This window comes from Podarcis melisellensis, assembly GCF_964234715.1.
Source record: "Podarcis melisellensis genome assembly, chromosome: 7".
NCBI classification, from domain to species: domain Eukaryota; kingdom Metazoa; phylum Chordata; class Lepidosauria; order Squamata; family Lacertidae; genus Podarcis; species Podarcis melisellensis.
Genome location: NC_138539.1, coordinates 43,617,355 through 43,639,763, shown reverse-complemented (window position 1 = coordinate 43,639,763; position 22,409 = coordinate 43,617,355). Strand labels below are relative to the sequence as shown.

Sequence of the window (22,409 nt, the reverse complement as noted above, 5' to 3'; positions counted from 1 at the left end):
ACTGTAAAGTAGTTTTTAAATCAAATAATCTCTGAGAAATCTTTTTTTTTATAGAAGCAGAATGCTTGCAGTATACGCATAACAAGGAAAGCAAAACATCCTGATGAGTAAACAGTGTTCTGTTCAGAGATGAAAGGATGGCCTTGAAATGGAAGAATATGGCTTGGGGGCCTGTACACACTAGGAATCACCAAAAGCATATTTTGAGAAAACATGTCTAATTTAAATATGTAGAACTATATCCATCGAGTGCAAAGATACTTATTTTCTAAAGCTGTTAAATGTCAAAGAGCTTAAGCAGTTTGACACACATCTGACCGTTTCCAGTTATTTATCTTTTTATAAGTGTTAAATAAAACTAGTGGTAGTGCACCAGAAGCATGCATTTAATTCATATATACACAGTTATATGGAAAGCTAAAGCATCTTTATTTTTTTGGGGGGGGAGTGAACTAGTTTATGTTGCTCATGCCCCTCCCAGCGTGCCAAGTGTTTTGGGCAGACATCTCCTGGGAAGGTTGCCATTATTACCTGAGGGCCAGGTCACTTTTTCCAGACTTCTCCTTGGCACTTTCCTGTGAAAGCAGTTAAACTCTGCCCAAGGAAGTCTTCCCATTCATTGCCACATATAGAACATTAGTTGGTGGTGACGTTCCAATCCCAGGGTTCCTATGAGTACCCTCTTCTGTGTTGATGCTACCATTTTGACTGCATAAGCCTGGACACTCTTCTCCTGAAGATTAGAGGTTTGAAGCAAGATTTACCTTTTGATTTGATTCTTCAAAAATCACATTTGCAGCACTGTGCCTATATGTTCATATCTATGTGAAATAGGGTTAATAGCTATCTCTTCGGTATCAGTGTGTGCACCATACTTGACACTATTGGTGCATTGGCAAAAACTATGGGGACAACCAGGTTGTTGCCATGATTGTGGAGCTAATGTTCTGTACTCTTTAACACAGGCACAGGGGAGCCAGAAAGAAACTTGTGTCTGCGTAACAGTTCAAGCTCCCTTAAGGGCTGACTCTCATGGTCGTGGAATAATGCACCAATTGACTGACTTTCAGCTAATTATGCAGACAAATGTATATTCTAGAGCAGGGCTGTGGAACCTACTGCTGCCCCACCATCCTTGACCGTAGGGCATGCTGGCTGGGCTGATAGGAATTATAGTCCAACAGCCTCTGGAGGATTGCAGATTCCTTACTCCTGGGTTCAGAAGCTTGTCAGCTTCCTTGACTTGCATGCTGACTGAGTCTCCTCAATTCTAAGTGCTTGGTGCATCTTGGGACTCTCTGTAACTGAGACACAGTCTCATTGGAAGAGACTAGGAAGCAACAAATGTGTTGTATGTCACATCTGTCAGTGGATGGTGGAGTTTCAGTTTCATCTCTGAATTTCGTAGAAGGTTGTCAGTTTGGGCCACACTCATGACGTCAGATGTTTGCCTGTAAATTGGCTAAAATATTCTAGACTGCCATTTATAGGTTTAAGCAGTGCAGCTCACAGGCCCATAGAATGCCATTCCTGTACAGAGATGAACTTAATTATTTTCTTGTGTGAAAGATATCTGCAATTTAAATGACTAATTGTATTGTAGCTCTGGGCTAAACATATTGATAACACAAACGCTGATGACATGTGAAGGGTCAAGAGTTTTATAATTTAGTTGATGATATATTGCCTAAAATGATGTGGCAAAGAGCCAGAATATTTCAGTTTAATAATCGTCTATTAAGTTAACATGACACATTTTGTACAGTATTTGTTACCTCCAGGTACAGATTAAGGATCTGATGCAGCCACAGATAGTGACATGTAAGCATGAATCTTGGGCATAATCATGAGTAAACTGACACTACATTTCCAGTAATTTGTCTCAATATGTAAAACACTCTGTTGGTTACATTTGAAAGGACTTGTAGAAATGTCACAATGTAAGTTGGGGGAGGAAAGCTACACAACAGAATATTAATACCTAGTCTCTTGCAGATCTTTGACAGTTTAGTGAAGTTCCAGCATGAGTGAAGATAATTGGATCATAAACATACACATTTATTCCTAAATTGTTCAAGTGAAAACATGTCTGTCATGCCATGAGGTGTCCTAAGAGTTCTCATTCTCCTTTTTAAAAATCAAAAGTGCTGTATAGTATTTTCATTTACTTATTTTACTGTCAGAGAGCTGTCTTGGAGACTTTTTCATCCCAGTAAGAAATAGAAGGTCAACTGAAGTTCTTTCTAAGTGTTGCTTTTCAACATGGCACATTGATGGAGCACCTCACAGTGGTGCTGTGGGCACTTGACCTGTAGAAGAAGAAGGAAAAAAGCAGAATTCTCTGGTTTGAAGCATGTCTTCCACTTTACAATCTCTTGGCAACTGAAGTTTGTTTCATTTTCAGAATTCTGGTTTCCCTGTGAAACCCTAATCTTGTAGTGGCTAATAAAAACCTTAAAGAAAGTTGTCTTACATGAGATTTCTACTGGTTTTATTTTATATTTTTTTAAAAGCCAGTGTAGGTTTAAAACTTTTTCAAAAAACAAAATGCAGCACAGCATAAGGTTGCCATATTTCAAAAAGTTAAAAATCCGGACACAAAAGCTGTTGAGCTTTTTTTTGTATTGTTTCATTTGGCCAAAGTTTGCTGCGTAGATTTCTCATGAGAATATTCTGCAATTGACTTGATGGGGAGAGTGAAAGAAATTCCACTGTTTGGCTAACTCAAGCTTATCTGCCAAGGGTAAATGAGAAACAAGGGTGGATCTCTTACCTGGCATGACTTCATTACATGCATGTATTGTACATGCATAAGAAAACATTATATAAATGCTTTTGGAACAAATTGCAGAACCTTTAAATTTAATGCTCATTCTTCTGATTGTCTCTTGAGAATGGATACTATATAATTGTATTTTTGCCCCTTGAGTATTTCTTGGACCAGTGATGATTAGCTTAGTCCATCAACCATGTAACATTATTGCTAATGTCTGTTAACTTTGTATTTGTCATGCCAACTATTAAAAGAATGCAGCAAATTGTTGGCTGGATTCGAGGAAGGATGGTGTCTGTGATACGACTCATCAGCTTTCATATACAGCAGCAGGAAAAACGAAAACCTTGCTACAGCTTCACATTCTCACAATGTGGAAAAGCACACTTTTATTTATTAAATTTGTATCCTGCCCTGCCGCCCAAAGGAGGCCAGAGCAACAAACATCAGAATGTTAAACAATACAATTTAAAGTGAAATGAAAACATACTTTAAACAATCTAAAAACATTTTAAAGCAATTAAAGCATCTAAAAAACATAACATGCATACCAGCTTAAACCAGAGACCAATCTGGTTTTGTATATTATTTGGGGGTCGGGGGGAGAGCCCTAGATAGGATTTTGCATGACAGTTCTTTTATTTTGGCACATAATGAAAGGCTTGGATAAGTCTCCCAGATTTTATGCCAATCTTCCATTTAGAGTTCAGTTTGCACATCTGTTTCCAAATTCTATATGTAAGCTAAAAGCTATATGGGCTATTGTGTGCATTTGATTAAGTTATCATATTTATCTACTTCATAAAAATATTTCTAGACTGCCCCTCATATAAAATATTGGGGGTGTATGCAACAACATTTAGAAGTACAATAAAACATAATATAAAAGAAAGACAATACAAAATAATCATAAAAATGACGGGCTCATCCTGACAAAGTTTTAACCACTCCACACCCAGTGTGGGAGAAGCTCAAATCTGTTGCCTTGGGAAAGTTCCCTGAGAGAGACTCAAGTGTTTCTTGGTTAAATAGATGTTGGAGGAAAACTTCACTTAACCTTAACCAACACTCATGGCCAATAAAAAAAGAGGCGATGGTACTCTCTTCCATCACAAAAAAGGCACTGCTTATATTTGTGCTTTGTGAGACAACACGTGAATGATGCAAATTCAGTACTTTGAACAGAAGTGGGGAAGATATGTAAATTACTGGGCAACCTTGTCTCCAGTGGTATGAGTAGTCTACTTATTGGGCCTGTGAAAGAGAGGCTAAAATGAAGGCAACACAAAAAGCAGGACAAATAACCAAGGGTTATATGGTCAGTAAAAACTTGAGATGACAGGGAGAGAGTCAAGTTAAATTATGCTGGGACTGGTTTACGGCATGTATGTACATGTTCAGACACTCTCCTCAGATTTACAACAGAGTGACTTATTTTAATCCCTAAGTAATTGCAGCCAGCACCTTCAAACATGGAAGCAGTGGAAGAGGTTTCGGAGCAAAGGGTGTAACATATGCTTCAGAAATTATGCCGTGTATTGAGTAACTGCGAAGAACTAGGGCAGGCAGTCTTTCTCCATTATTTTAATCTACAGAGAAAATCTAAAGAGTGTTATTTGCATGGTTTAGGGTTGGCACTGGGGGGGAGGGAGAGCAGGGCTCTTATGCTTTGAACAGCTGTGTGGCAGGCAGAAATTGAACAGGTGACGTCCTTTCTAGTATAGAAATACAATTATTGTTTTGTCAGAAACATTGCTTGCTTGCTTGCACTTGGCTCCTAATTTATGTTTGTCACCTTCACCCCACGCAAGGGAGGATGTAAATTTGCATATGATTAGAAGCATACACAAATATGTGTGCTCTTTTGTGAATATGGCAAAACCCATAATCCATATGCGTTGTACTGGTTTAAGAAAATCAAAAACAACCCCCTCATGCTTACCCTCAGGTTGAAAAGATTCCCCATCCTTGCAGTACACACTATCCCACAAGGAAGCCCCACTGAACTCAAACCTCTGAGTAAACCTTACATGAGCTCAAGCTATGACTGTTCTCAAGGGTGGAGAGATGGATCCAGATACGGAGATTGCTCATGGGGAATTTTGAGGTTTTTGTCCTTTACACTTTGTTTTTCAAAGGGCTACATGAGAATGAACAGGTTTGTGTGTGAATGCTCAGTTTTAAGCCCTCTAAGCTGGTCTCTGTTTAGAAAGTAAATACTTTCCCCTCCCTAAAGTTATTTGACTTCTGAAGGACATGGCTATTGGATTGCTGAGGAATCCCCTGAGGCTTGTTTCATTTGTAATAATGCCTTGAGCTTTCTGCTGCATCCTGTTGGAGTGACCTCCTCTTCAACCCTGTAGTGGCAGCTGTGCTACAAAGCTAGCCACCCCCCCTTGCTTCCCCTCCCCGTAAGGGGTTGTCTTTCTTTGAACTGTGACCCTTTTGTGTCTTACCAAGACAAGAGGGACCTCTCTCTTTCCCTGTACATGGCCATGATATTTCTCCCATGCCTATTTTGTTCCAAGCCATTGAACAAATGGAAAGCTTCAAAACGATGGCATTCTTATTTCAGTTTTCAGCTGGTGTTGTCTTGTATCATGTTAGTGGGAGAAATAGTCTTTCTTTTGGGAGAGAAAGCAGGTATCAACTTAAGTCTGTTTGCTGGTGTCAAAGTAGCAGCAGTAGCACTTCCTACGGATATACTTCATGCCAATCGCCAAGCGTTTAAATGTGTTGGCTTGTATTGTTTCCCTACTTTCTAAACGAGTCTAAAATTCTTTTGTTCTATATCCTTAAGGTGGTTTGGATTAAATAAAAAAAACATTTCTGTCCCACTTAAAGCAGCTAATGTTAATAATAACAATATTTTGTATGCTGCCCATCTGACAGGGTTGCCTCAGCCACTCTGGGTGGCTTCCAGCAATAATGAAACCATATACTAAGGTTATATGGTCAGTTTTAAAAGCAGTGTGAGATAGCTTGACATGAAGCCTAAGAAGGTGCTTGCTGTTCTCCTAAAAGTGAAAGAGTCTTTGGCTACCGCATGACCCCTAGGAAAGTTCCACATGCTACCATGGAGGAGCAGCACATGGGCCGTCACACTTTAAACATCTGCGTATTGATAAAGGGACCTCCAGGAAGGTGAAGTAGCAAATATGATATCGAACGTCTTCAGAATGAGGGTTAAAACAAACAAAGCGAAGAAATATCCAGGAGACTGCCTCATAATTTTCAAAGATAGGGACATGAGAAATTTGGTCCTTCAAAAAAATAGAGAAAAAAGGCTAATTATAGACGGTAGCTACACAATCATTTTCAAGGACATTCCAATTAGATTATTGAAACGGAGAGACCCCTATAAAGCAATAGTCCAAACTCTCAAAAAGAATAATATAGAATTTAAATGGGAGTTCCCCGAGGGGATCTCCTTTTTTTACAAGAGCAAAAGGCACAGACTGACCAATCCGCAAGAGATAAGTAAATTTCAAAGGAAATACAAAGAGCTGACGGCAGAAGAGGAGGAAGAGGATAAGGGCGCATCAGGAGGAGAAGAGACGAAGAGGAAAAACAGCCAGAGAGACGAGGAACAGGAGGAAGAAGAGGCGAGAGAGGAAGAGGAGGAAGAAAAGGAGGAAGGCATCTAAATACATTTAAGTAAAATAATATGGCTTTAAAAATCTGGAACTGGAATGTGAATGGCTTGAATGAAAAGAAAAAACGCAACAAGGTGGAACAATTTTTAAAGAAGAAAAACTTAGACATAATTTGTCTACAAGAGACCCACATCGCAAGGGGTCACAGAAGGATCCTGATTAATAAGAGATTAGGCAATGAATTTATATCCTCAGATAAAAAGAAGAAGAGAGGAGTGGTAATGTACGTCAAAAGCAAAATAGAAGCCCAACAAATATTCAAAGACGATGAAGGAAGAATGATGGCAATTCAGATCAATTGGCAAGGTGAAAAAATAATAGTGGTCGGGATCTATGCGCCAAATGATAATAAATCCGAATTTTACAAAAAATTGGAGGACAAACTATTAGAATTTGCAGACCAAAAGATAGTTTTGATGGGAGATATGAACGGGGTGGTCTCCTTAGAAATGGATAGACTAAGGAATAACAGCTCAAAAGAAGGGAAGTTACCTAAGTCTTTTTTTGAAATGATAAAGAGCTGTAATCTAATAGACATCTGGAGGCTGAGATACCCACTAAGAAAAGAATTCACATTCTACTCCGACCCAAATGAATCTATGTCCAGAATTGACCAAATTTGGATATCAAATGAGCTGGCACCGAGAATATCCCAGGTAGAAATTCAACCAAGAGTAATCTCAGATCACAGTCCTTTGGAAATAGAAATCAAGAGTTTGGAAGAAAGATCGTTTAGATGGAAAATGAGCGACTACTTATTGGATGATCAAAAGGTAATTGAAGAGGCGAAGAAGAAATTGAAAGAATATTTTGAAGATAATTGGGACAAAGGAACGAAGAAGAGTGTGGTCTGGGACGCAGGCAAGGCGGTGATGAGGGGGTACTTTATCCAACAGAACTCGATTAAAAGAAAGAATAGAGAAAAGGAAAAGAAGGAACTATTAAGACAAATTATGGAAAACGAACAGAAACTGATAAAAAAACCAAATAATGCCAGAATCAAACAAAGTATTAAAGTGTTGCAAAAGGAGTTCGAAATGATGATAAACAAAGAAGTTGAATGGAATATTAAAAGATTAAGACAAAAGAATTTTGAATTTGCAAATAAAGCAGGGAAGTGGCTGGCATGGCAGACTAAGGAAAGAAAAGAGCGAAATACAATAAACAAAATAGAGGTGGATGGAGAGGAGATAACCAACCCTAAGGGGATTAGGAAAGGATTTTTGGATTTCTACAAACAACTGTATAGAAGGAAAGGAAAGAACAACACAAGGAAAATAGAAAGATATTTAAAAGAGAAAGAAGTACAGAAGATTCCAACAGAGGCACAAGAGAGACTGAACACCCCAATAAGATTGGAAGAGATAAAAGAGGCAATCAAAAAACTGAAAAATGGAAAAGCCCCGGGACCAGATGGCTTTACAGCAAGGTACTATAAAGAATTAGAGACAACTCTGATACAACCAATGAAAGAAGTGATGAATATGATTTTGAAGGAGAAAGAGATTCCGGAGACGTGGAGAGAAGCACTCATAACATTTATTCCAAAAGACGATGCAGATCTGACGCAAGTCAGAAATTATAGGCCAATCTCCCTATTGAATACGGATTATAAAATCTTCGCAGGGATACTGGCAGAAAGGCTGAAAAAGGTTTTACAAGGAATTATACATGAAGATCAGGCAGGCTTCCTTCCCGGCAGACAGATGAGAGACAATGTGAGAAATATTGTAAATATTATAGAATATCTGTCTGCTAGGAATGAGAAGCAGGCAATGCTAATGTTTGTGGATGCTGAAAAAGCATTTGATAATGTATCATGGGACTTTCTGCTGAAAAACATCGAACAGAGGGATATGGGCAACGATTTTTTCAACGGAGTAAAGGCGATATACACGGAGCAAAGAGCCAGATTGATAGTAAATAGTGTGATTTCAGAAGAAATAAAAATCTCAAAAGGCACTAGACAAGGCTGTCCACTGTCCCCATTGATATTCATCATGGTTCTGGAGGTGTTACTAGACTCAATAAGGAAAAAAGAAAGAATAAAAGGGGTGGCGGTAGGAAAAGACCAACATAAAGTAAGAGCCTTCGCAGATGACTTGGTGCTGACGGCTGAAGATCCGCTGGAGTCAGCTACAGAAATATTGGATGAAATTGAGAAATTTGGAGAGGTAGCGGGGTTCATAATAAATAGGAAGAAAACAAAAATCATGGTTAAAAATATGGAGAAATCAGCGACGGAAGAACTGCAGCAACAAACAGGAATTGAAATCGTCAAAAAAGTGAAATACTTAGGAATTTGGCTGACCCCAAAAAATATCGACCTATACCAGAATAACTATACACCGACATGGAATAAAATTAAGAAGGACTTGATAATATGGAATAGACTAAAATTATCCATTTGGGGCAGAATTTCTCTAATTAAGATGTCAGTATTGCCCAAAATGTTGTTCCTATTCCAAATGCTACCGATCCTAAAAGGAACGTTGATTTTTAAAGAATGGCAGAGGTTGATCGCAAGATATGTTTGGCAGGGGAAAAAACCAAGAATTAAACATAAATTATTGATAGATGCAAAGGAAAGGGGGGGGTTTGCCCTGCCCGACTTAAAGATATATTATGAGTCAGCATGCTTATGTTGGCTGAAAGAATGGATCAACCTGAAAAACACAAAGCTGTTAGATTTGGAAGGATTCGATAATAGAGCTGGATGGCACGCCCATTTATGGAAGGAGAAGAAAAAGGGTTATAAATCATTTGAAAACCATATCTTTCGGAGAGCCTTGCTGGAGGTATGGGATAGATATAAAAACATTCTGGAAGTCGGAGTCCCACATTGGCTGTCCCCATTAGAGGTGTTGGCAGTTAAAAAAGTTAATATGAGAGACAACTGGGCGACTTATGGAGAATTGGTGAGGAAGGAAGGGGGAAAATGGAGGATAAAACCATACGAGGAAATAAAAGGGCAGGTTTATGATTGGCTACACTACCTCCAAATAAACGAAATGTTTAAGAGGGATGAAAAAGAAAAAGGGTATAGAGAAAGAGAATCCAAATTTCAAATAGAAATAGTGAATAACAACCATAAGGTGATTTCAAAAATGTATAAAATCTTGCTAGAATGGTATACGATGGATGAGGGGGTGAAAGATACGATGATTCAATGGGCCAGAGATTTGGGACAAAACATAGAAATAGATGAATGGTACAAAATATGGAACGAAAACATAAAATTTACAGCCTGTGTCTCCCTAAAAGAGAACTCAATGAAGATGGTGTATAGATGGTACCTGACGCCAGTAAGATTAGCTAGAATGTATAAAATCAGTAATAAATGTTGGAGGTGTGGAGAGAAGGAGGGTACATTCATGCACATGTGGTGGGAGTGCAGCAAAATAAGGGAATTTTGGGGGACTATACACAGTGAACTGAAGAAAATATTAGGATATAATTTTGTTAAAAAACCGGAAATTTTTCTATTAGGAATAACAAGAAGGGATATAATAAGGAAAGACTGTAAATTTTTTCAATATGCTATTACGGCGGCAAGGATGCTGGTGGCCCAGAATTGGAAAGGAAAAGAGGTCCCGACTCTGGAAGACTGGAGGGCTAAACTTATGGATTACGCAGAATTGGACAAATTAACAGGCAAAATAAGATATCAAAAAGATCAGAAATTTTTGGAAAACTGGGGGAAATTTACGGATTATTTGGAAATCGTATGTGAGGAACAGACAACGTTAGTGTGTCTCAAAGAAGCTTTGTGAAAGAGTGAGGAACATTACGCAAAGAGAAACATAGAAAGAATTGTAACGTTTAATGGTAATGTTGAAGCTAAGAAATGTGTAGATAGGATAGAGGGTGCGAAAGATTGTCGGGAAAGTTGAGGGAGGTCTAAACAGAGAAGAGAGATGAGATGTAATGGGATACAAATAAGTTTTTCTTTTTTGTGTTGCTAAAACTCAATAAAAATATATGAAAAAAAAAAAAGATAAAGGGACCTCTTCAATAGATCTTAAGGCTGGGGTGGAGTTTTTTGAGGTCTCCTTTTGGATATTCAGGATGAGGCCATTTAAGAGCTTTATCCTATTTTTTCCTGAAGACTCTGAACACAATTCTTTGAGAAACGGGTCTCAGCATACTGAATTGCATGTGTTTCCTGCAAAGACACTGTGCCCTGTCGAGCAATTGCTTGCATGGGAGACCTCTAAAGTTAGGGCAAATAATGATGGGTGAAGCTCATGCAGTATAAGATCCTACTGGAGTTGCACTTACGTTGTACAGTGAGTTTTATTTATTTTTAATGACTACTCACCTTTTCTCTCCTTTCTCCTGTTCTAGGGCTTAAACAGATCACCCAGCCTTGCGAAACCAAATCTTCATCCACGAATAACACGCATCTGCCTCAGGGACTTGATATTCTGTATGGAACAAGAAAAAGAGCTGAAGCACTCTCTAGCCTTGTACCGAGCTCTTCTGAAGTAACGGCTAGGCAGTTTGCGTTTGGGCTTGCCAGCATTTGTTGCCAAAGAACACCTGTTTGCACTATCTTGAAACCTTGGTTTACAGTGATCACCTGTTTCCTTTCCCTTTTTTCTTAAACGAAGGGAACCACCTAGAACAGTCTACTGGGTGGTTACTAGAAACATGTATGCTGCCTGAATGCACTGGAGACAGAAGGCTTCAGGAGCCTGCGAAGTTCAGTATAAGCGACACTTGTGTCAGTATTTCAATCTGCAATATTATCCCATGAATATTGTGCCTTGTAATGCTGCAGTTGGGGAAGGGTGGTATGACGAATGTATTTAATCACAAACCAGCAGGCAAGCAGCTTGCTAGCGTGTTGCCTACAGGATTCAACCTCGCTAGCTGTCCTAGTTTTTAGAGTTCGCTATAGCTAGCTGGAAGAGAAACCACTTGGGAGCAAGCCAAAGAAGTGCCAAAGTGAGATCTGCAATCTATTGCCTCCAAAGAAAGGGGGACTTCCCAGTGGCATGGCTTCTGCTGCCAGTACTACTGGACGGATGAAGCAAGCTGGAACTGTAAGAGTTCGGGCGAGCAGCTTTTGGAAATGTACTTGCCGAAATCTAAAAGGCAAATCTGGTGGAACACTTAACACAAGCCGATTGCCCTTTCCATTCCATTTCCAGCATAACAATGACTTTGGATGCGTTCGGTTTTGCATCTGTGCAGACTTTAAAGCAGGGAACTATCTTGGAGGCTCTTGCAGTGTGGAACACTGCTTTATGTAAAGTATAGAATATAATTATTTGATCTCCTGCTTCCTACATTATGGAAATCAAAGAGCAGACATACAGTTATCAGGGATTTGATCTTAAACTGGAAGTTTGGATGCGATTCCGAAATCCGATTAATAGGGAGAAAAATTCTGCTGTGGCATTTCGTGGGAGAGCACAAAACTCTGCAAGGAGCTGAAGTCATAGTTCTGGTGGACTTTAAAGAGAGCCTGCCGGTTTGCCTGCTGTGAATCACTCCAGAAGAAGTTGGTTGTGGAGAGCCATATGAAGACACCTTTTGCACTTTCCTACAAATTCTGCACTACCCTGTGCACATAATGTATAACATTGGGTGTATACTGGGATGGGTAAGAGATAGCAGCTGAATGTCTTTACCATTAAAGTCTTTATTTTTAAAGGCTTTCAAATCTTTTGGGTATGCCACCTTACAAATTGGGGAAACCGTCTAACTTAAGACACCAGGACTACTGCAGAATGTTGAGAGGCTCTAATCTAGTTAGTTTCTCTGTTAGAAAAACTGAACTAAGTTAGTTAAACCTACATAGTGAATTATTTGTCTGTGTGAAATTTCAGCAAGATACTGGTGGGATAAGGCAGACAGAAGAAGAAAGATAATTGTATAATAAAATGCATAGCTTTACTATTTATGTAAAGTACAGCATTTCCCTGGTTGTGTATTCAGTCTTGCTGACAATTGTTTAAAATTATTTTAAATACTGCATTAAAATAACTATTTTATTAAAAATGTTAACGAGTATTTACTCCATCAAACATCAGAGATGGCATTATTGCATCCAGCACTGTTGTCATGAAGAGCTAGCTGTCAGCACATCAAAGCAGAATGTCCGCAATAGCAGAGAATACTTCAAGAATATAGCTCGATATTTGCATATAGCTTGTGTTAAAGCATTTTTGTCTGCACTGTTCACATGTAAGGTGGGAGTTGGGGTCTTTTTCCTCAAAAGTGCATGTGTGAGAAGTGAAACGGGCCTTTCTTCCCTCTCCCCCATGCCATTTAATTACATTTATATCCTGCCTCTCATCAAGGAACTCCCTCTCCCCCAGGCAGTCTCTCATCCAGGCCCTGACCAGACTCAGACCTGCTTAGCTTCTGCAAGGGAACTGCACCATGTGCCCTCAAACTAGACCTGTAAGGGCTTTATGCAATTATCTCATTACCTAGCTCACCTTTGGTATTGGAACTGAGCTGTAGAAAAATGGCTTGAAAGCAGCAGAACACCATAAGATAAGGGTAGATGAGTGTTGCCATTTGTGAACACTGCCCCACACATCTAGTTTGATTTGTTGTTATTAATGAGAACCAGTGTATATCATAGCCTTCCTCCCATGGAAGCCCAGGAGAAAGGAGGAATTAAGCATGTCTTCTGTCACCTTATCACATCGTAAGCCAAGCCAGTAGTCCCCAAACATTGCAATAGAGGTGGGCAAGTGTGCTGTGTGAAATTGTGCCCTGTGAGCCCTGAAGGTACCCACTGACAAAGGCTACTTGCTGCAGCTCTACACAATTGGCTCTTCTAACCTTCCAGTTGTTCTTTGTGAGTAGGTAATCCCTTATGCCAGGGACGGGGAATCAGCAATCGTCCAATTTTTTCTTGACTCGCAACTCTGTTCTCCTAGGGATGTCATTCCCCTGAATGTGAAGATTCTGATCTAGTTGTTTAAATTCTTCTTGTGAGTGTTCTTAATGTTTTGATGGGACCGTATTTAAATTACATATGGATACAGTTCCATCAAAGCATTAAAGGCACCCACAATTAAAATATACAGTGAAACAAACCTGCTAAAAGATTCTGAAAAATGCCCTACCAATAAAGCCGCCTGTATTTCTGCAAGGAGGACATTCCACAACACTGGTACCACCAGTGCGAAAAGCCTCTGTGCCTCTGATTTTAATGTAGCTTAACTACCAGATATTGAAGGAAACCAATCATGTTGGGTCAGAGGTGTATCTCAAAACACCAGTTGTTTCCACTGATTATGCTTGGGCTTGGTCCAAGTCCTTTCCTGGTGGTAACTTTGTTAATTATCAAACCTTTTAAATTGTGGACTGACAGGTTGTTCAGATAGGGACAACTAGTTTACTCCTTGATGCTGCAATTTAAGCAGATAAACTTACCTCCAATAACAACAGTAACTTTCATTTGGAGGTCCTGGGACTTGATTTGCTCAGGTCTGAATGGGATGACTACAAAGATTCCCAAAATCTCTTTATTAGCTGACATTGTTATTATGGGTTCCTTGCTATAGCCAGAGGATTGGTCCTGCGGTCAGCTAGCATTTCTTAATGTTAGGAGCTCCTACAAATCCATTAGGTGTAGGTATAAAACAAGTTTTGAAAAGGGAACTGTTAGATGAGAAAATGAACTTGCATCTAGGATTTGATAGTCCAGCAGCTGAGATTTGTTTCTTTAATGGGAGAGCAGCTGGATGAACTTGGAAGATCCTACACTTGGCTCTTTGAATTAACCATTTTGTGGTGTCAGCTTAATTTGTTCATGCCCAAGTTTAATAGTTGCAGCAGAATCCTATGCATGTTTACTCAGAAAATCCCAGTGCTCAATAGGATGTGCTCCCTAGTATGTTTCTATTTCTCTCACCTGCTTTTGTATTTTTTTAAAAATAGGTTGCTCATTAAATCTATGCTTTCTGTGAACCACTTTGAGCCCTTCTTTACAGGTGGGAAAGGCAAAGTATGAATGAATGAACAAATTATATGTGTAGGCTTGGAACCTTTGTCCTAAATATGGTACTAGGTTTGTGCAGGAATAGCTCTGAATGCATAAAATCCTATTTAAAGGGACTTGTTTTCTGATTCCTGTGACCTTTCTTCTTCTGCAAAACATCTTGGTGTTTTCATTGCCTGAGGATACCCAATGATGGATATCCGAAAACAACTATTGCTGCAGATTTTTTTGATTTTTTTTATGTGAAGCCCTTGGGGACTCTATAAACCTGTCCCTTAGGAAGAAGTGGCATATTGCTACCAAACTTGGAAATTCCAAGTCAAATATTATTTTTTTCTCTCCTCCACAGTCTTGTGGAAAGCTCTTTGAGTGGAGCTGAGTGGAACATTTAAATACTTCTGATGCTACTGAAACTATAGTAAAAACCTGGTGTTCCTAGTTGAGGACTGGTCCCCAACCCTGGTTAACTCAAGAAAGAGGTTTGAAAATCCCTTTACAAGCAAGGCAATCCTACCCACTAGTTGGAGATGAAGACAGCCGAGGTAGTATCTTAGCTGGAAAAATGTACAAAGGGGGTTAATCTGGGGAACTCATGTGGGAAAACAGCTAAAGCTACTGAGATGTAAACATTGAGGTGACCTTTGAAGAGGAATCTTGGGATTGAGGAGTGCAGAATAAGCTCAAAAATACAGATTGCAATGTGGGGTGCACCATGCCTCTCCAAAATGGAGTTTCTTCCAATGCACAAGCATTACTAGGCCCTAGTCTTTATGCAAAGAATTCCTTACTTGCCTTTGCCTCGGAAATCACCAGCAGCTGGGCTTTGACAGTGGCAAGGCTAATAGTGTAGTAGCCAAGCCCGTCTTACCCATTGAGGCTAGTGGTGCGGGGTGCCAGGACACCAAGTTCTGGAGGGCGCCAGGCGAGAGTCTGGGGAACACCGAATGAGCACACTGAGCGAGCGTAGGCTCAGTTTTTTCCCTTTTAGCCTGCAGGTGCCGAATTCTGCAGGGCGCCAGAAGGCTAAAATGGAAAAAATTGAGCTGACCCTTGGCGAGAGCGGCGCACGTGCCCTTGCTCACTCGCTCAGCGCAGGCCACTCGCTTGGTGTGATGCCAGGAGGCGCTGCATCCAGCCTCTGCCTCTTCCCTGCCAGAGAGGCTGCCCTCCAGCCACTGCCTGCCTCCTCCAGCCCTAAAAAAAAAAGATCAACTCTGGGAAGGGGGGGGGCACCGGAGAGATCTTTGCACCACAGCGCCGGATATGCTTAAGACGGCCCTGATAGTAGCTCATTCCCAGCCAGGTTTCTTGTCGCCGCCTATGACACAAGACTTCAGCATCTGCTTCCTCCAAGATTCTGGATGCTGTAAAGGAAGGGGACCAGCAGAAGCATCACTCGTGTGCCACTTTTCCTCTTTCACAGGTAAGGTACAGCTGAGGTGCTGATGTCTTGGCCTGGAAGGGGACAAGCATTTGTATAAAGACTGCTTATTACCCAAATAAGAAGCACAAAGGCAAAGAACACCCAGAGGCAGCTTGCAGAATGTAAGCATGCCAAGCTGGTCCTCGTTCTGGGAGCTTTATTTTTCTTAGCTTGTAATTCTGCCTGTCCTCCAGGAGCTCTGAGCTGCCTCTTAGTTTTTCAGCCACTCTCTGTCTTGTAAAGTAGCTTAGCTTAGGTTCTATGTGGTCTGAACGGAACCTGGGTTTCTCACATCCAAACTTATCATCCTCGCTGCTGTCCCACATGCAGTTGCATTTATTTATATTTTTACCATTTTGTGTATGGTATGTCATGAGGAAATGCTAAGTGTTTCGAGTCTTATTACATTTCTGCACAACTTGTGGTCAAACTACTGTTTTATGGGGGATTTTCATAAAGGAACGTGGTGGCTTCCTCACTAATGACATCCGAGATAAGGGATGCATTTTAGTTTAGTTTAGTTTAACAGGCTGAAATCTGCCTTAGGATTTCTGTCTTTCTTTCTTTTTAAGGATGAAGGTATTTAAACAATAAAACAAAAATCAAGTTTGGCCCTCAAAAGTCACACGTAGAATAAAGCTAGTAATACACACTATTGGCATATTAAAATTTATATAACCAATTTGTTTTAACCAAATGTCTTTGCCCTAAATTGAGGCCACAGTAATATCAAAGTTAATGAAGCACAGAAGCATATTCCCCAAACCAATGGCTACTAGCCAAGATGGCTGTGTTCTGCATTCACAGTTGCAGGCAGTAAGGCATGGACCTTTAAAACTGAATTCTGTAGCTGCCGGTGATTCTGTTTTGCTGGAACCTTCCAGCATTAATCCTGCAGGGTGTTTCTGCCTTCCATCTTCTTGTTTCTGCATTCCCTGCTGATGGTTCTTTAATGTAGCAGCATATTGACTCTAGAACAGAGAGCACTGCATCTCTGCCATTACAAAGGGTCATTGGGAAAGAAATGCCTGACTTGCTAGTCTGCAAGGCAGCAGCCGAGTCTGCAACGTGTGACTATTTGAAGGACAAATCAGGTGTGTTGCTCTCCTCCCCTTTGGCAAAGAAGAGCTTTAGGGGAGAGAGGAGCTTCAGCATTCCTGTGCTATCTGACCCTCTGCTCCAGCTATCAGCACACCTGATACAGCCACTTATCACTCGCTTCCTCTTCCTTTCACTTCCTTGGCAAAATGCTTTTGTTCCATTTTTTTTGGTCCTGTTAGTACGGCTTGCCTCTCAACTACAACGAAATGTCCTTTGCATATAATACAAAGATGTGATCAAAATTTAAAACCCGGTGTGAACCACCTTGGCTGTGTGCAGCTTGTGTGTGAGTGTGCCTAGGCCTGAGGCCTCCTAGATAAATCTAATACTTGGAGATCCTCTGATAAAAGGTACTATATATGCAAAGTACTTTATAAACATTCATTAGCTAACGCTGGAAACTTTGCCACCAGCAAAAATCTTTTCCTATCTCCCTCAGGTCCCTAACGACACAAAGTTAATGATTCTTCTGTGGGAGCACATTTTAATTTGCACACTCTGGGTTGTGCGAGAGCACTGCTCTGCTAGAGCTTTGAGGGGCTGAGCCTCACCAAGCAAATTCAGCTGTGAGAACACAGCGCAGCTATTGTAGTTAATGTGCACATGACTCTGCCATGGTCACTGGCAAATCGCGGTCCCACTCGCTCTTCTAGTCTGTAAAATGGGGCTGATAATGACCTATTATGGCAAGGGTTGGGGGGCCATTTATTGTTGACTACACGTCCTATCATCCCTGGGCCATTGGCCAAGCTTGCTGGGGATGATGGGAATTGGAGTTCAGCAACAAAGATTCTCCATAGCTGTAAGGAGTTTGTGAAGAAAGGATACTACAGTGGTACCTCTGGATACGTACATCTCTGGTTGCGTATCCTTCAGGATGTGAATGCGGCAAACCTAGAAGTATTTTTCCAGGTTTCGCTAAATGCGCAGAAGCGGCACCTCCAGTTGCAAACTCCTCAGGATCCAACTGGAGCTCCGGGATGGATCCCATGCACAACCGGAAGTACCACAGTACATATAATTGGGCATTAGATGGGCCATCACATGATGTAAGTTTTTTCCAAGTAGCTCTGTATGTAGCTAGCTACCTAGATAAGCAATGAGAAAAAACTAGATTCCCTCCTACTCTAGTGACATAAACATACTTCTGCAATCTTGATTAGACTCATATTTATAGGTGTCCTTGTATGCTAGAGGAATGTTGGTATACAATGTGAATGTTTGCTATCATGGATGTGATAGTGGCTAGCAAGGCATCTGTGGGCCGCAAGCTCTTAAAAAGCAGCATAGAGGGATGTGGGGTGGCATCCTTCCTAGGCGTCACCAACCTCAGTTGGAAGAGGATGGGGACCTTTTTCTCGCTTGTCTCTGTTTCACTCTGCCTCCTGCTGTGCTGGGGAAACACTGTGCAACACACTGAGAATAGAAAGCATCCAGAAAAGTAGTGAACAGAGATGGAAGGATCTGTCCAATTTTGGTTCTCTCTATTTCTTATTTTTCCCATCTTATACCCAGTTTTCCACATTCCTGCAGGAATTAGCAATTTGTTTATTTTTTTTTAATTAAAAAAACCTGATGGATTTTAGTGCAATTTTCTGCTCAATCTTTCCATGTAGTTTTGACTACACAATTTTGCAAGCCATTTTCTCCAATATAATGCATTTTAATATGTTATTTTTGTGAATATAGTTATCTTTGTGCACACTTTCCCCCTAATATATGCATTTTTAAACATGATTCAGCTGGAGAACTGAACTGCAAAATTCAGAGGAGTGTGAGTTTCAAGGGATAGGTGTGTTGCTGTCTGCATATTGTTTTGGGAAGTGCCAATTGGAAAAACTCGTCTTCAAATGTGAACTGAATCTAATTTCTCCCATGTCCTTAGTTAGTGATACATATGGAAAGATGTACAGAAGTGCAGATGCACAGTTGCAGCAGGATGTTTGCCAACATTCCCTTGCTAACAATCTCCACCCAAATCATTTAGCATGTTCCTATGTCCTGATGCATGTTTCCAGTTGATGACTTTACATAGAGTTCGAAGGTGGTAGCATGCTTTGAGTCTTATGCAGTCTGGAAGTAGGTGCAAGGTTGCTTTTGCAAGAGGTGATAGGAGACTGAACTCTATTTATGCTTAAGGGTAGTAAATAAGGCATATTTGTATGTAGGCCTTCCCTTGGCTTTGTGCCAGCAAGAGCTGTCACTTTCTGTGTGGAAAATGTTGCCTAGAGATTAATGGCTGCCATTGCTGCATATGCACTCAGGTTGGGAAAGGAGGTGTGAACTGTGGCTGTAGCTGAGCAGCTGGGAATGGGGACTGATGGCTTTCCCAGCCGTTTTAATTGCAGAGATACTGTGTACCTGGCTGTTCTTGTTATGGTCCCCTCTATAAACAGGCAGTGTTCACGATCGCTCTTACTGAAGTCTAGGGTAGAGTGGTATAGAAACTAGAATGTTCCTGCTGCTTCGCTGATCAATGGAAGGATATTTTGTGGGCCAGAAGCAGTCTGGGGAGTGCAAATGCACATTTCTGAACAAGAAGGGGCGGGGCATGTTTTTTGGAGACTGCATACTGACTGGAGAATGTGCAGATTGCATGGGGGAATATACAAAATGCACTCAATATATGCACATTCCCAACAACCTGTTAGGGATTGTGTGCAATGACTAGCAGATCATATATTAATTAAATTCATATACCGCCCTTCATCTGAAGATCTCAGCGAAGATCACAAGATAAAAATTCAGAATATAAGCAGAGATAGTATAAAAATAAAACAAAAATGCCCACTCCTCCAAACACATTTAAAAGGCTGTAGAATCAGCCAAAGGCCTGGTTGAAGAGAAATGTTTTTGCCTGGTGCCTGGGATGAGCATTCCACAAATGGGAGGCCACTACAGTAAAGGCCCGTTCTTGCGTTGCCACATTCTGGAACTCTTGTGGAGGAGGCACACAAAAAAGGGCCTCAGATGATGATTGCAGATCGCAAATGTGCATGTCCATGAGGTTGGGTGAATGTGCACAATGGCTGGTTGTCATGTACATCAACTGCTCAGCTTGCGTTCCCTTTAACATATACATTAACAATGTTATCATCCAACATTCCAAAGTTCATGTCTAATATTTTTGTATGTTCAGTTCAAATCCCCCCCCCCCCAAGAAAGCCAGCTGGCAACATTTTAGGGAAACTATGCCACATTGAGTGCTGCTTTAGGTTTACTTTTAATAAGTCGATTAGACATACCCTCCCTTGATTTTTGGCATGAGAAGTGCCACCATTAAAGGAAAGTGTGTAAAAATGAGAGATGGAGGAAAGAAAAGAGAGAAGCCAAGTGACACATCATCAAGATAATGCCAAGGGCTCCAACATATCTTCTTTCTTGGGAGCACTTTTAGCTAGAGTCTGTGAAGGCCAGGGCTGACTCCAACCACCATCCGCACTTACGTATTATGAGAGGGGTGGGGAAGCTGTGGTCCTCCAGATGTTGTTGAACTCCATATCCAATCAGAGGCCAATGGCAGGTTTAACCCCGTGACATCCAGAGGGTGGGAGGTTCCATGTCCCTGTACTAATTCTGTCTTTGTGGGCAGTGGCTAAAGGTCCCTCTTCATAGCAGACATAATACTTAATAGGTGTTCAGAAGTGGGCACCAGTGCTAATGCCCACAAGCCCAACAGACCCATGAATTGTCTGCAAGGCCCTAAAATATTGAATCGTTTCAGCTCTGCCTTCAGCTAATTTAAATGGCTGTGCATGATGTGCAACTTCAAAGTGGGGCGTGGGGTGGGAGAGAGAAGAGCTGTAAGGTAGAAAGCTATCATTAAAGTGGTAGGAGCTGTTTCCCCTAAGAAGGAAAGCCTGAGGCAAGCCCCTGGGCCCGCTGTCATCAGACAGAAAAGGACAGCAAGCAGGAACACAGGGTAGCCCTAAGCCTTGCTGGGAGCCAGTCGTGGGGAAGAGCCAGCACAATCCAGTTGGAGATGGAGGGTGTGAGAACTCGGAAGAGGAAAGAGTGATCCTGGCTCTGCTACCATAAAAAAGGTAGGCAACCTGCAAACTCTTAACATGCCAGTTGCCCTCTTAAGCAAGCGGTAAGGTTCAATCCTTTCCCTCAGGAATGAGGAGCCTATGGTTCAACAGCTTGCTGGAGCACCCTGTGCTGCCTAGCCTTGCCACACATGAATAGCACACTTACGTTGAGTGTGATCCATTCATGGAGCCAAAATGGCACCATCCATACAGAAGGGGGAGGTTTTTTTGGGGGGACTCAGGGTTTTGCAGAAGTACCAAAAACTAACTAACTGACTGACTAAAACACTACCTTTGGGAAGGGTGTTAGAATTAAACAGGCCAATGAGTACACAGAGCCAGCCAGAGAGGTGAAAACAATTACAGTGGTACCTCGGGCTAAGTACTTAATTCATTCCGGAGATCCGTACTTAACCTGAAACTGTTCTTAACCTGAAGCACCACTTTAGCTAATGGGGACTCCTGCTGCTGCCGCGCTGCCGGAGCATGATTTCTGTTCTCATCCTGAAGCAAAGTTCTTAACCTGAAGCACTATTTCTGGGTTAGCAGAGTCTGTAACCTGAAGCATCTGTAACCTGAAGCGTATGTAACCAGAGGTACCACTGTAACAGGAATTGTAATGGAGTAGACTGGGAGTGAGCATGGCTGGCTGGCATTCTAAACCAAGACAACGCCACAAAGCAACATTTTGTTGCAGGTAGGCCCCACTCCTTACAATAGAACCCTGAGGCTATTACCACTGTTAGGTCTTTTAAACTTTCCTCTTCAAAAGCTCTATTTTCTTACCCACCTCCCTGAAAACCTTTGTGATAAGTGTTAATTTGTTGCCTGGAATGGGCAAATGTCCATTTTGCTTTCTCATTTTTCCAAATGTAATTTTAGGTCTTCATATTTTCATATCAGTTTTTTTTTAACCTGAGTCCTCATGAAAATTCATCAGAATTTTACTGCAAATTCCTCCTAATATACATACATTTGTATGCAATTTTGCCCAGTGCAATGCATTTTTATTTTATTTTCATGCATTTGGGGCTGGAGAATTGCATTTGGAGAAGTGTGAATTCTGAAAGATGGCTGTTACTGTTGATGTATTGTTTTTTTACCATAAAAATCAAATTAGGTATGTTCATGTCAGGACGGGTATCAGCAGGTCAGGAAGAACTCACAAGGTGCTTATTCAAAGAAACAAAACCACTCAGGCCTAGTGAGTACAGTAACTCTTCCCATCTGGCAGTTGCGAGGACTGAAAGTCTGCCTTCCCACAGCTCTCTAAGGCTCCTCCTCCCTCAGGTCCTTCCTAAGCAACCTGAGGCTCCTTCATCTTATGTCTCCAACTAGCTTTGGGAAGGCGGCATGAGGGTATGTCACATGTTGCTGAGGGGCACCCAAAATACCTTGAAAGCTACATGCAGCCCTTCGGCTACACGTTGGCCCACTGTGTTCTAGTGTAACCACT

General features: G+C 41.1%; 1 protein-coding gene across 2 annotated transcripts in view; it reads left to right on the top strand.

Annotated features, from left to right (window-relative positions):
- Nucleotides 1-11,813, top strand: part of TAF4B (TATA-box binding protein associated factor 4b) — a 65,349-nt gene extending 53,536 nt beyond the window's left edge. For both annotated transcript variants that reach the window (XM_081919522.1, XM_081919521.1), the window contains one exon: nucleotides 10,777-11,813. In XM_081919522.1, the coding sequence (XP_081775648.1) occupies nucleotides 10,777-10,920 (144 nt within the window). In that variant the 3' untranslated portion in view covers nucleotides 10,921-11,813. The remainder of the gene's footprint in view (nucleotides 1-10,776) is intronic.
- The last annotated feature ends 10,596 nt before the right edge of the window (nucleotides 11,814-22,409 follow it).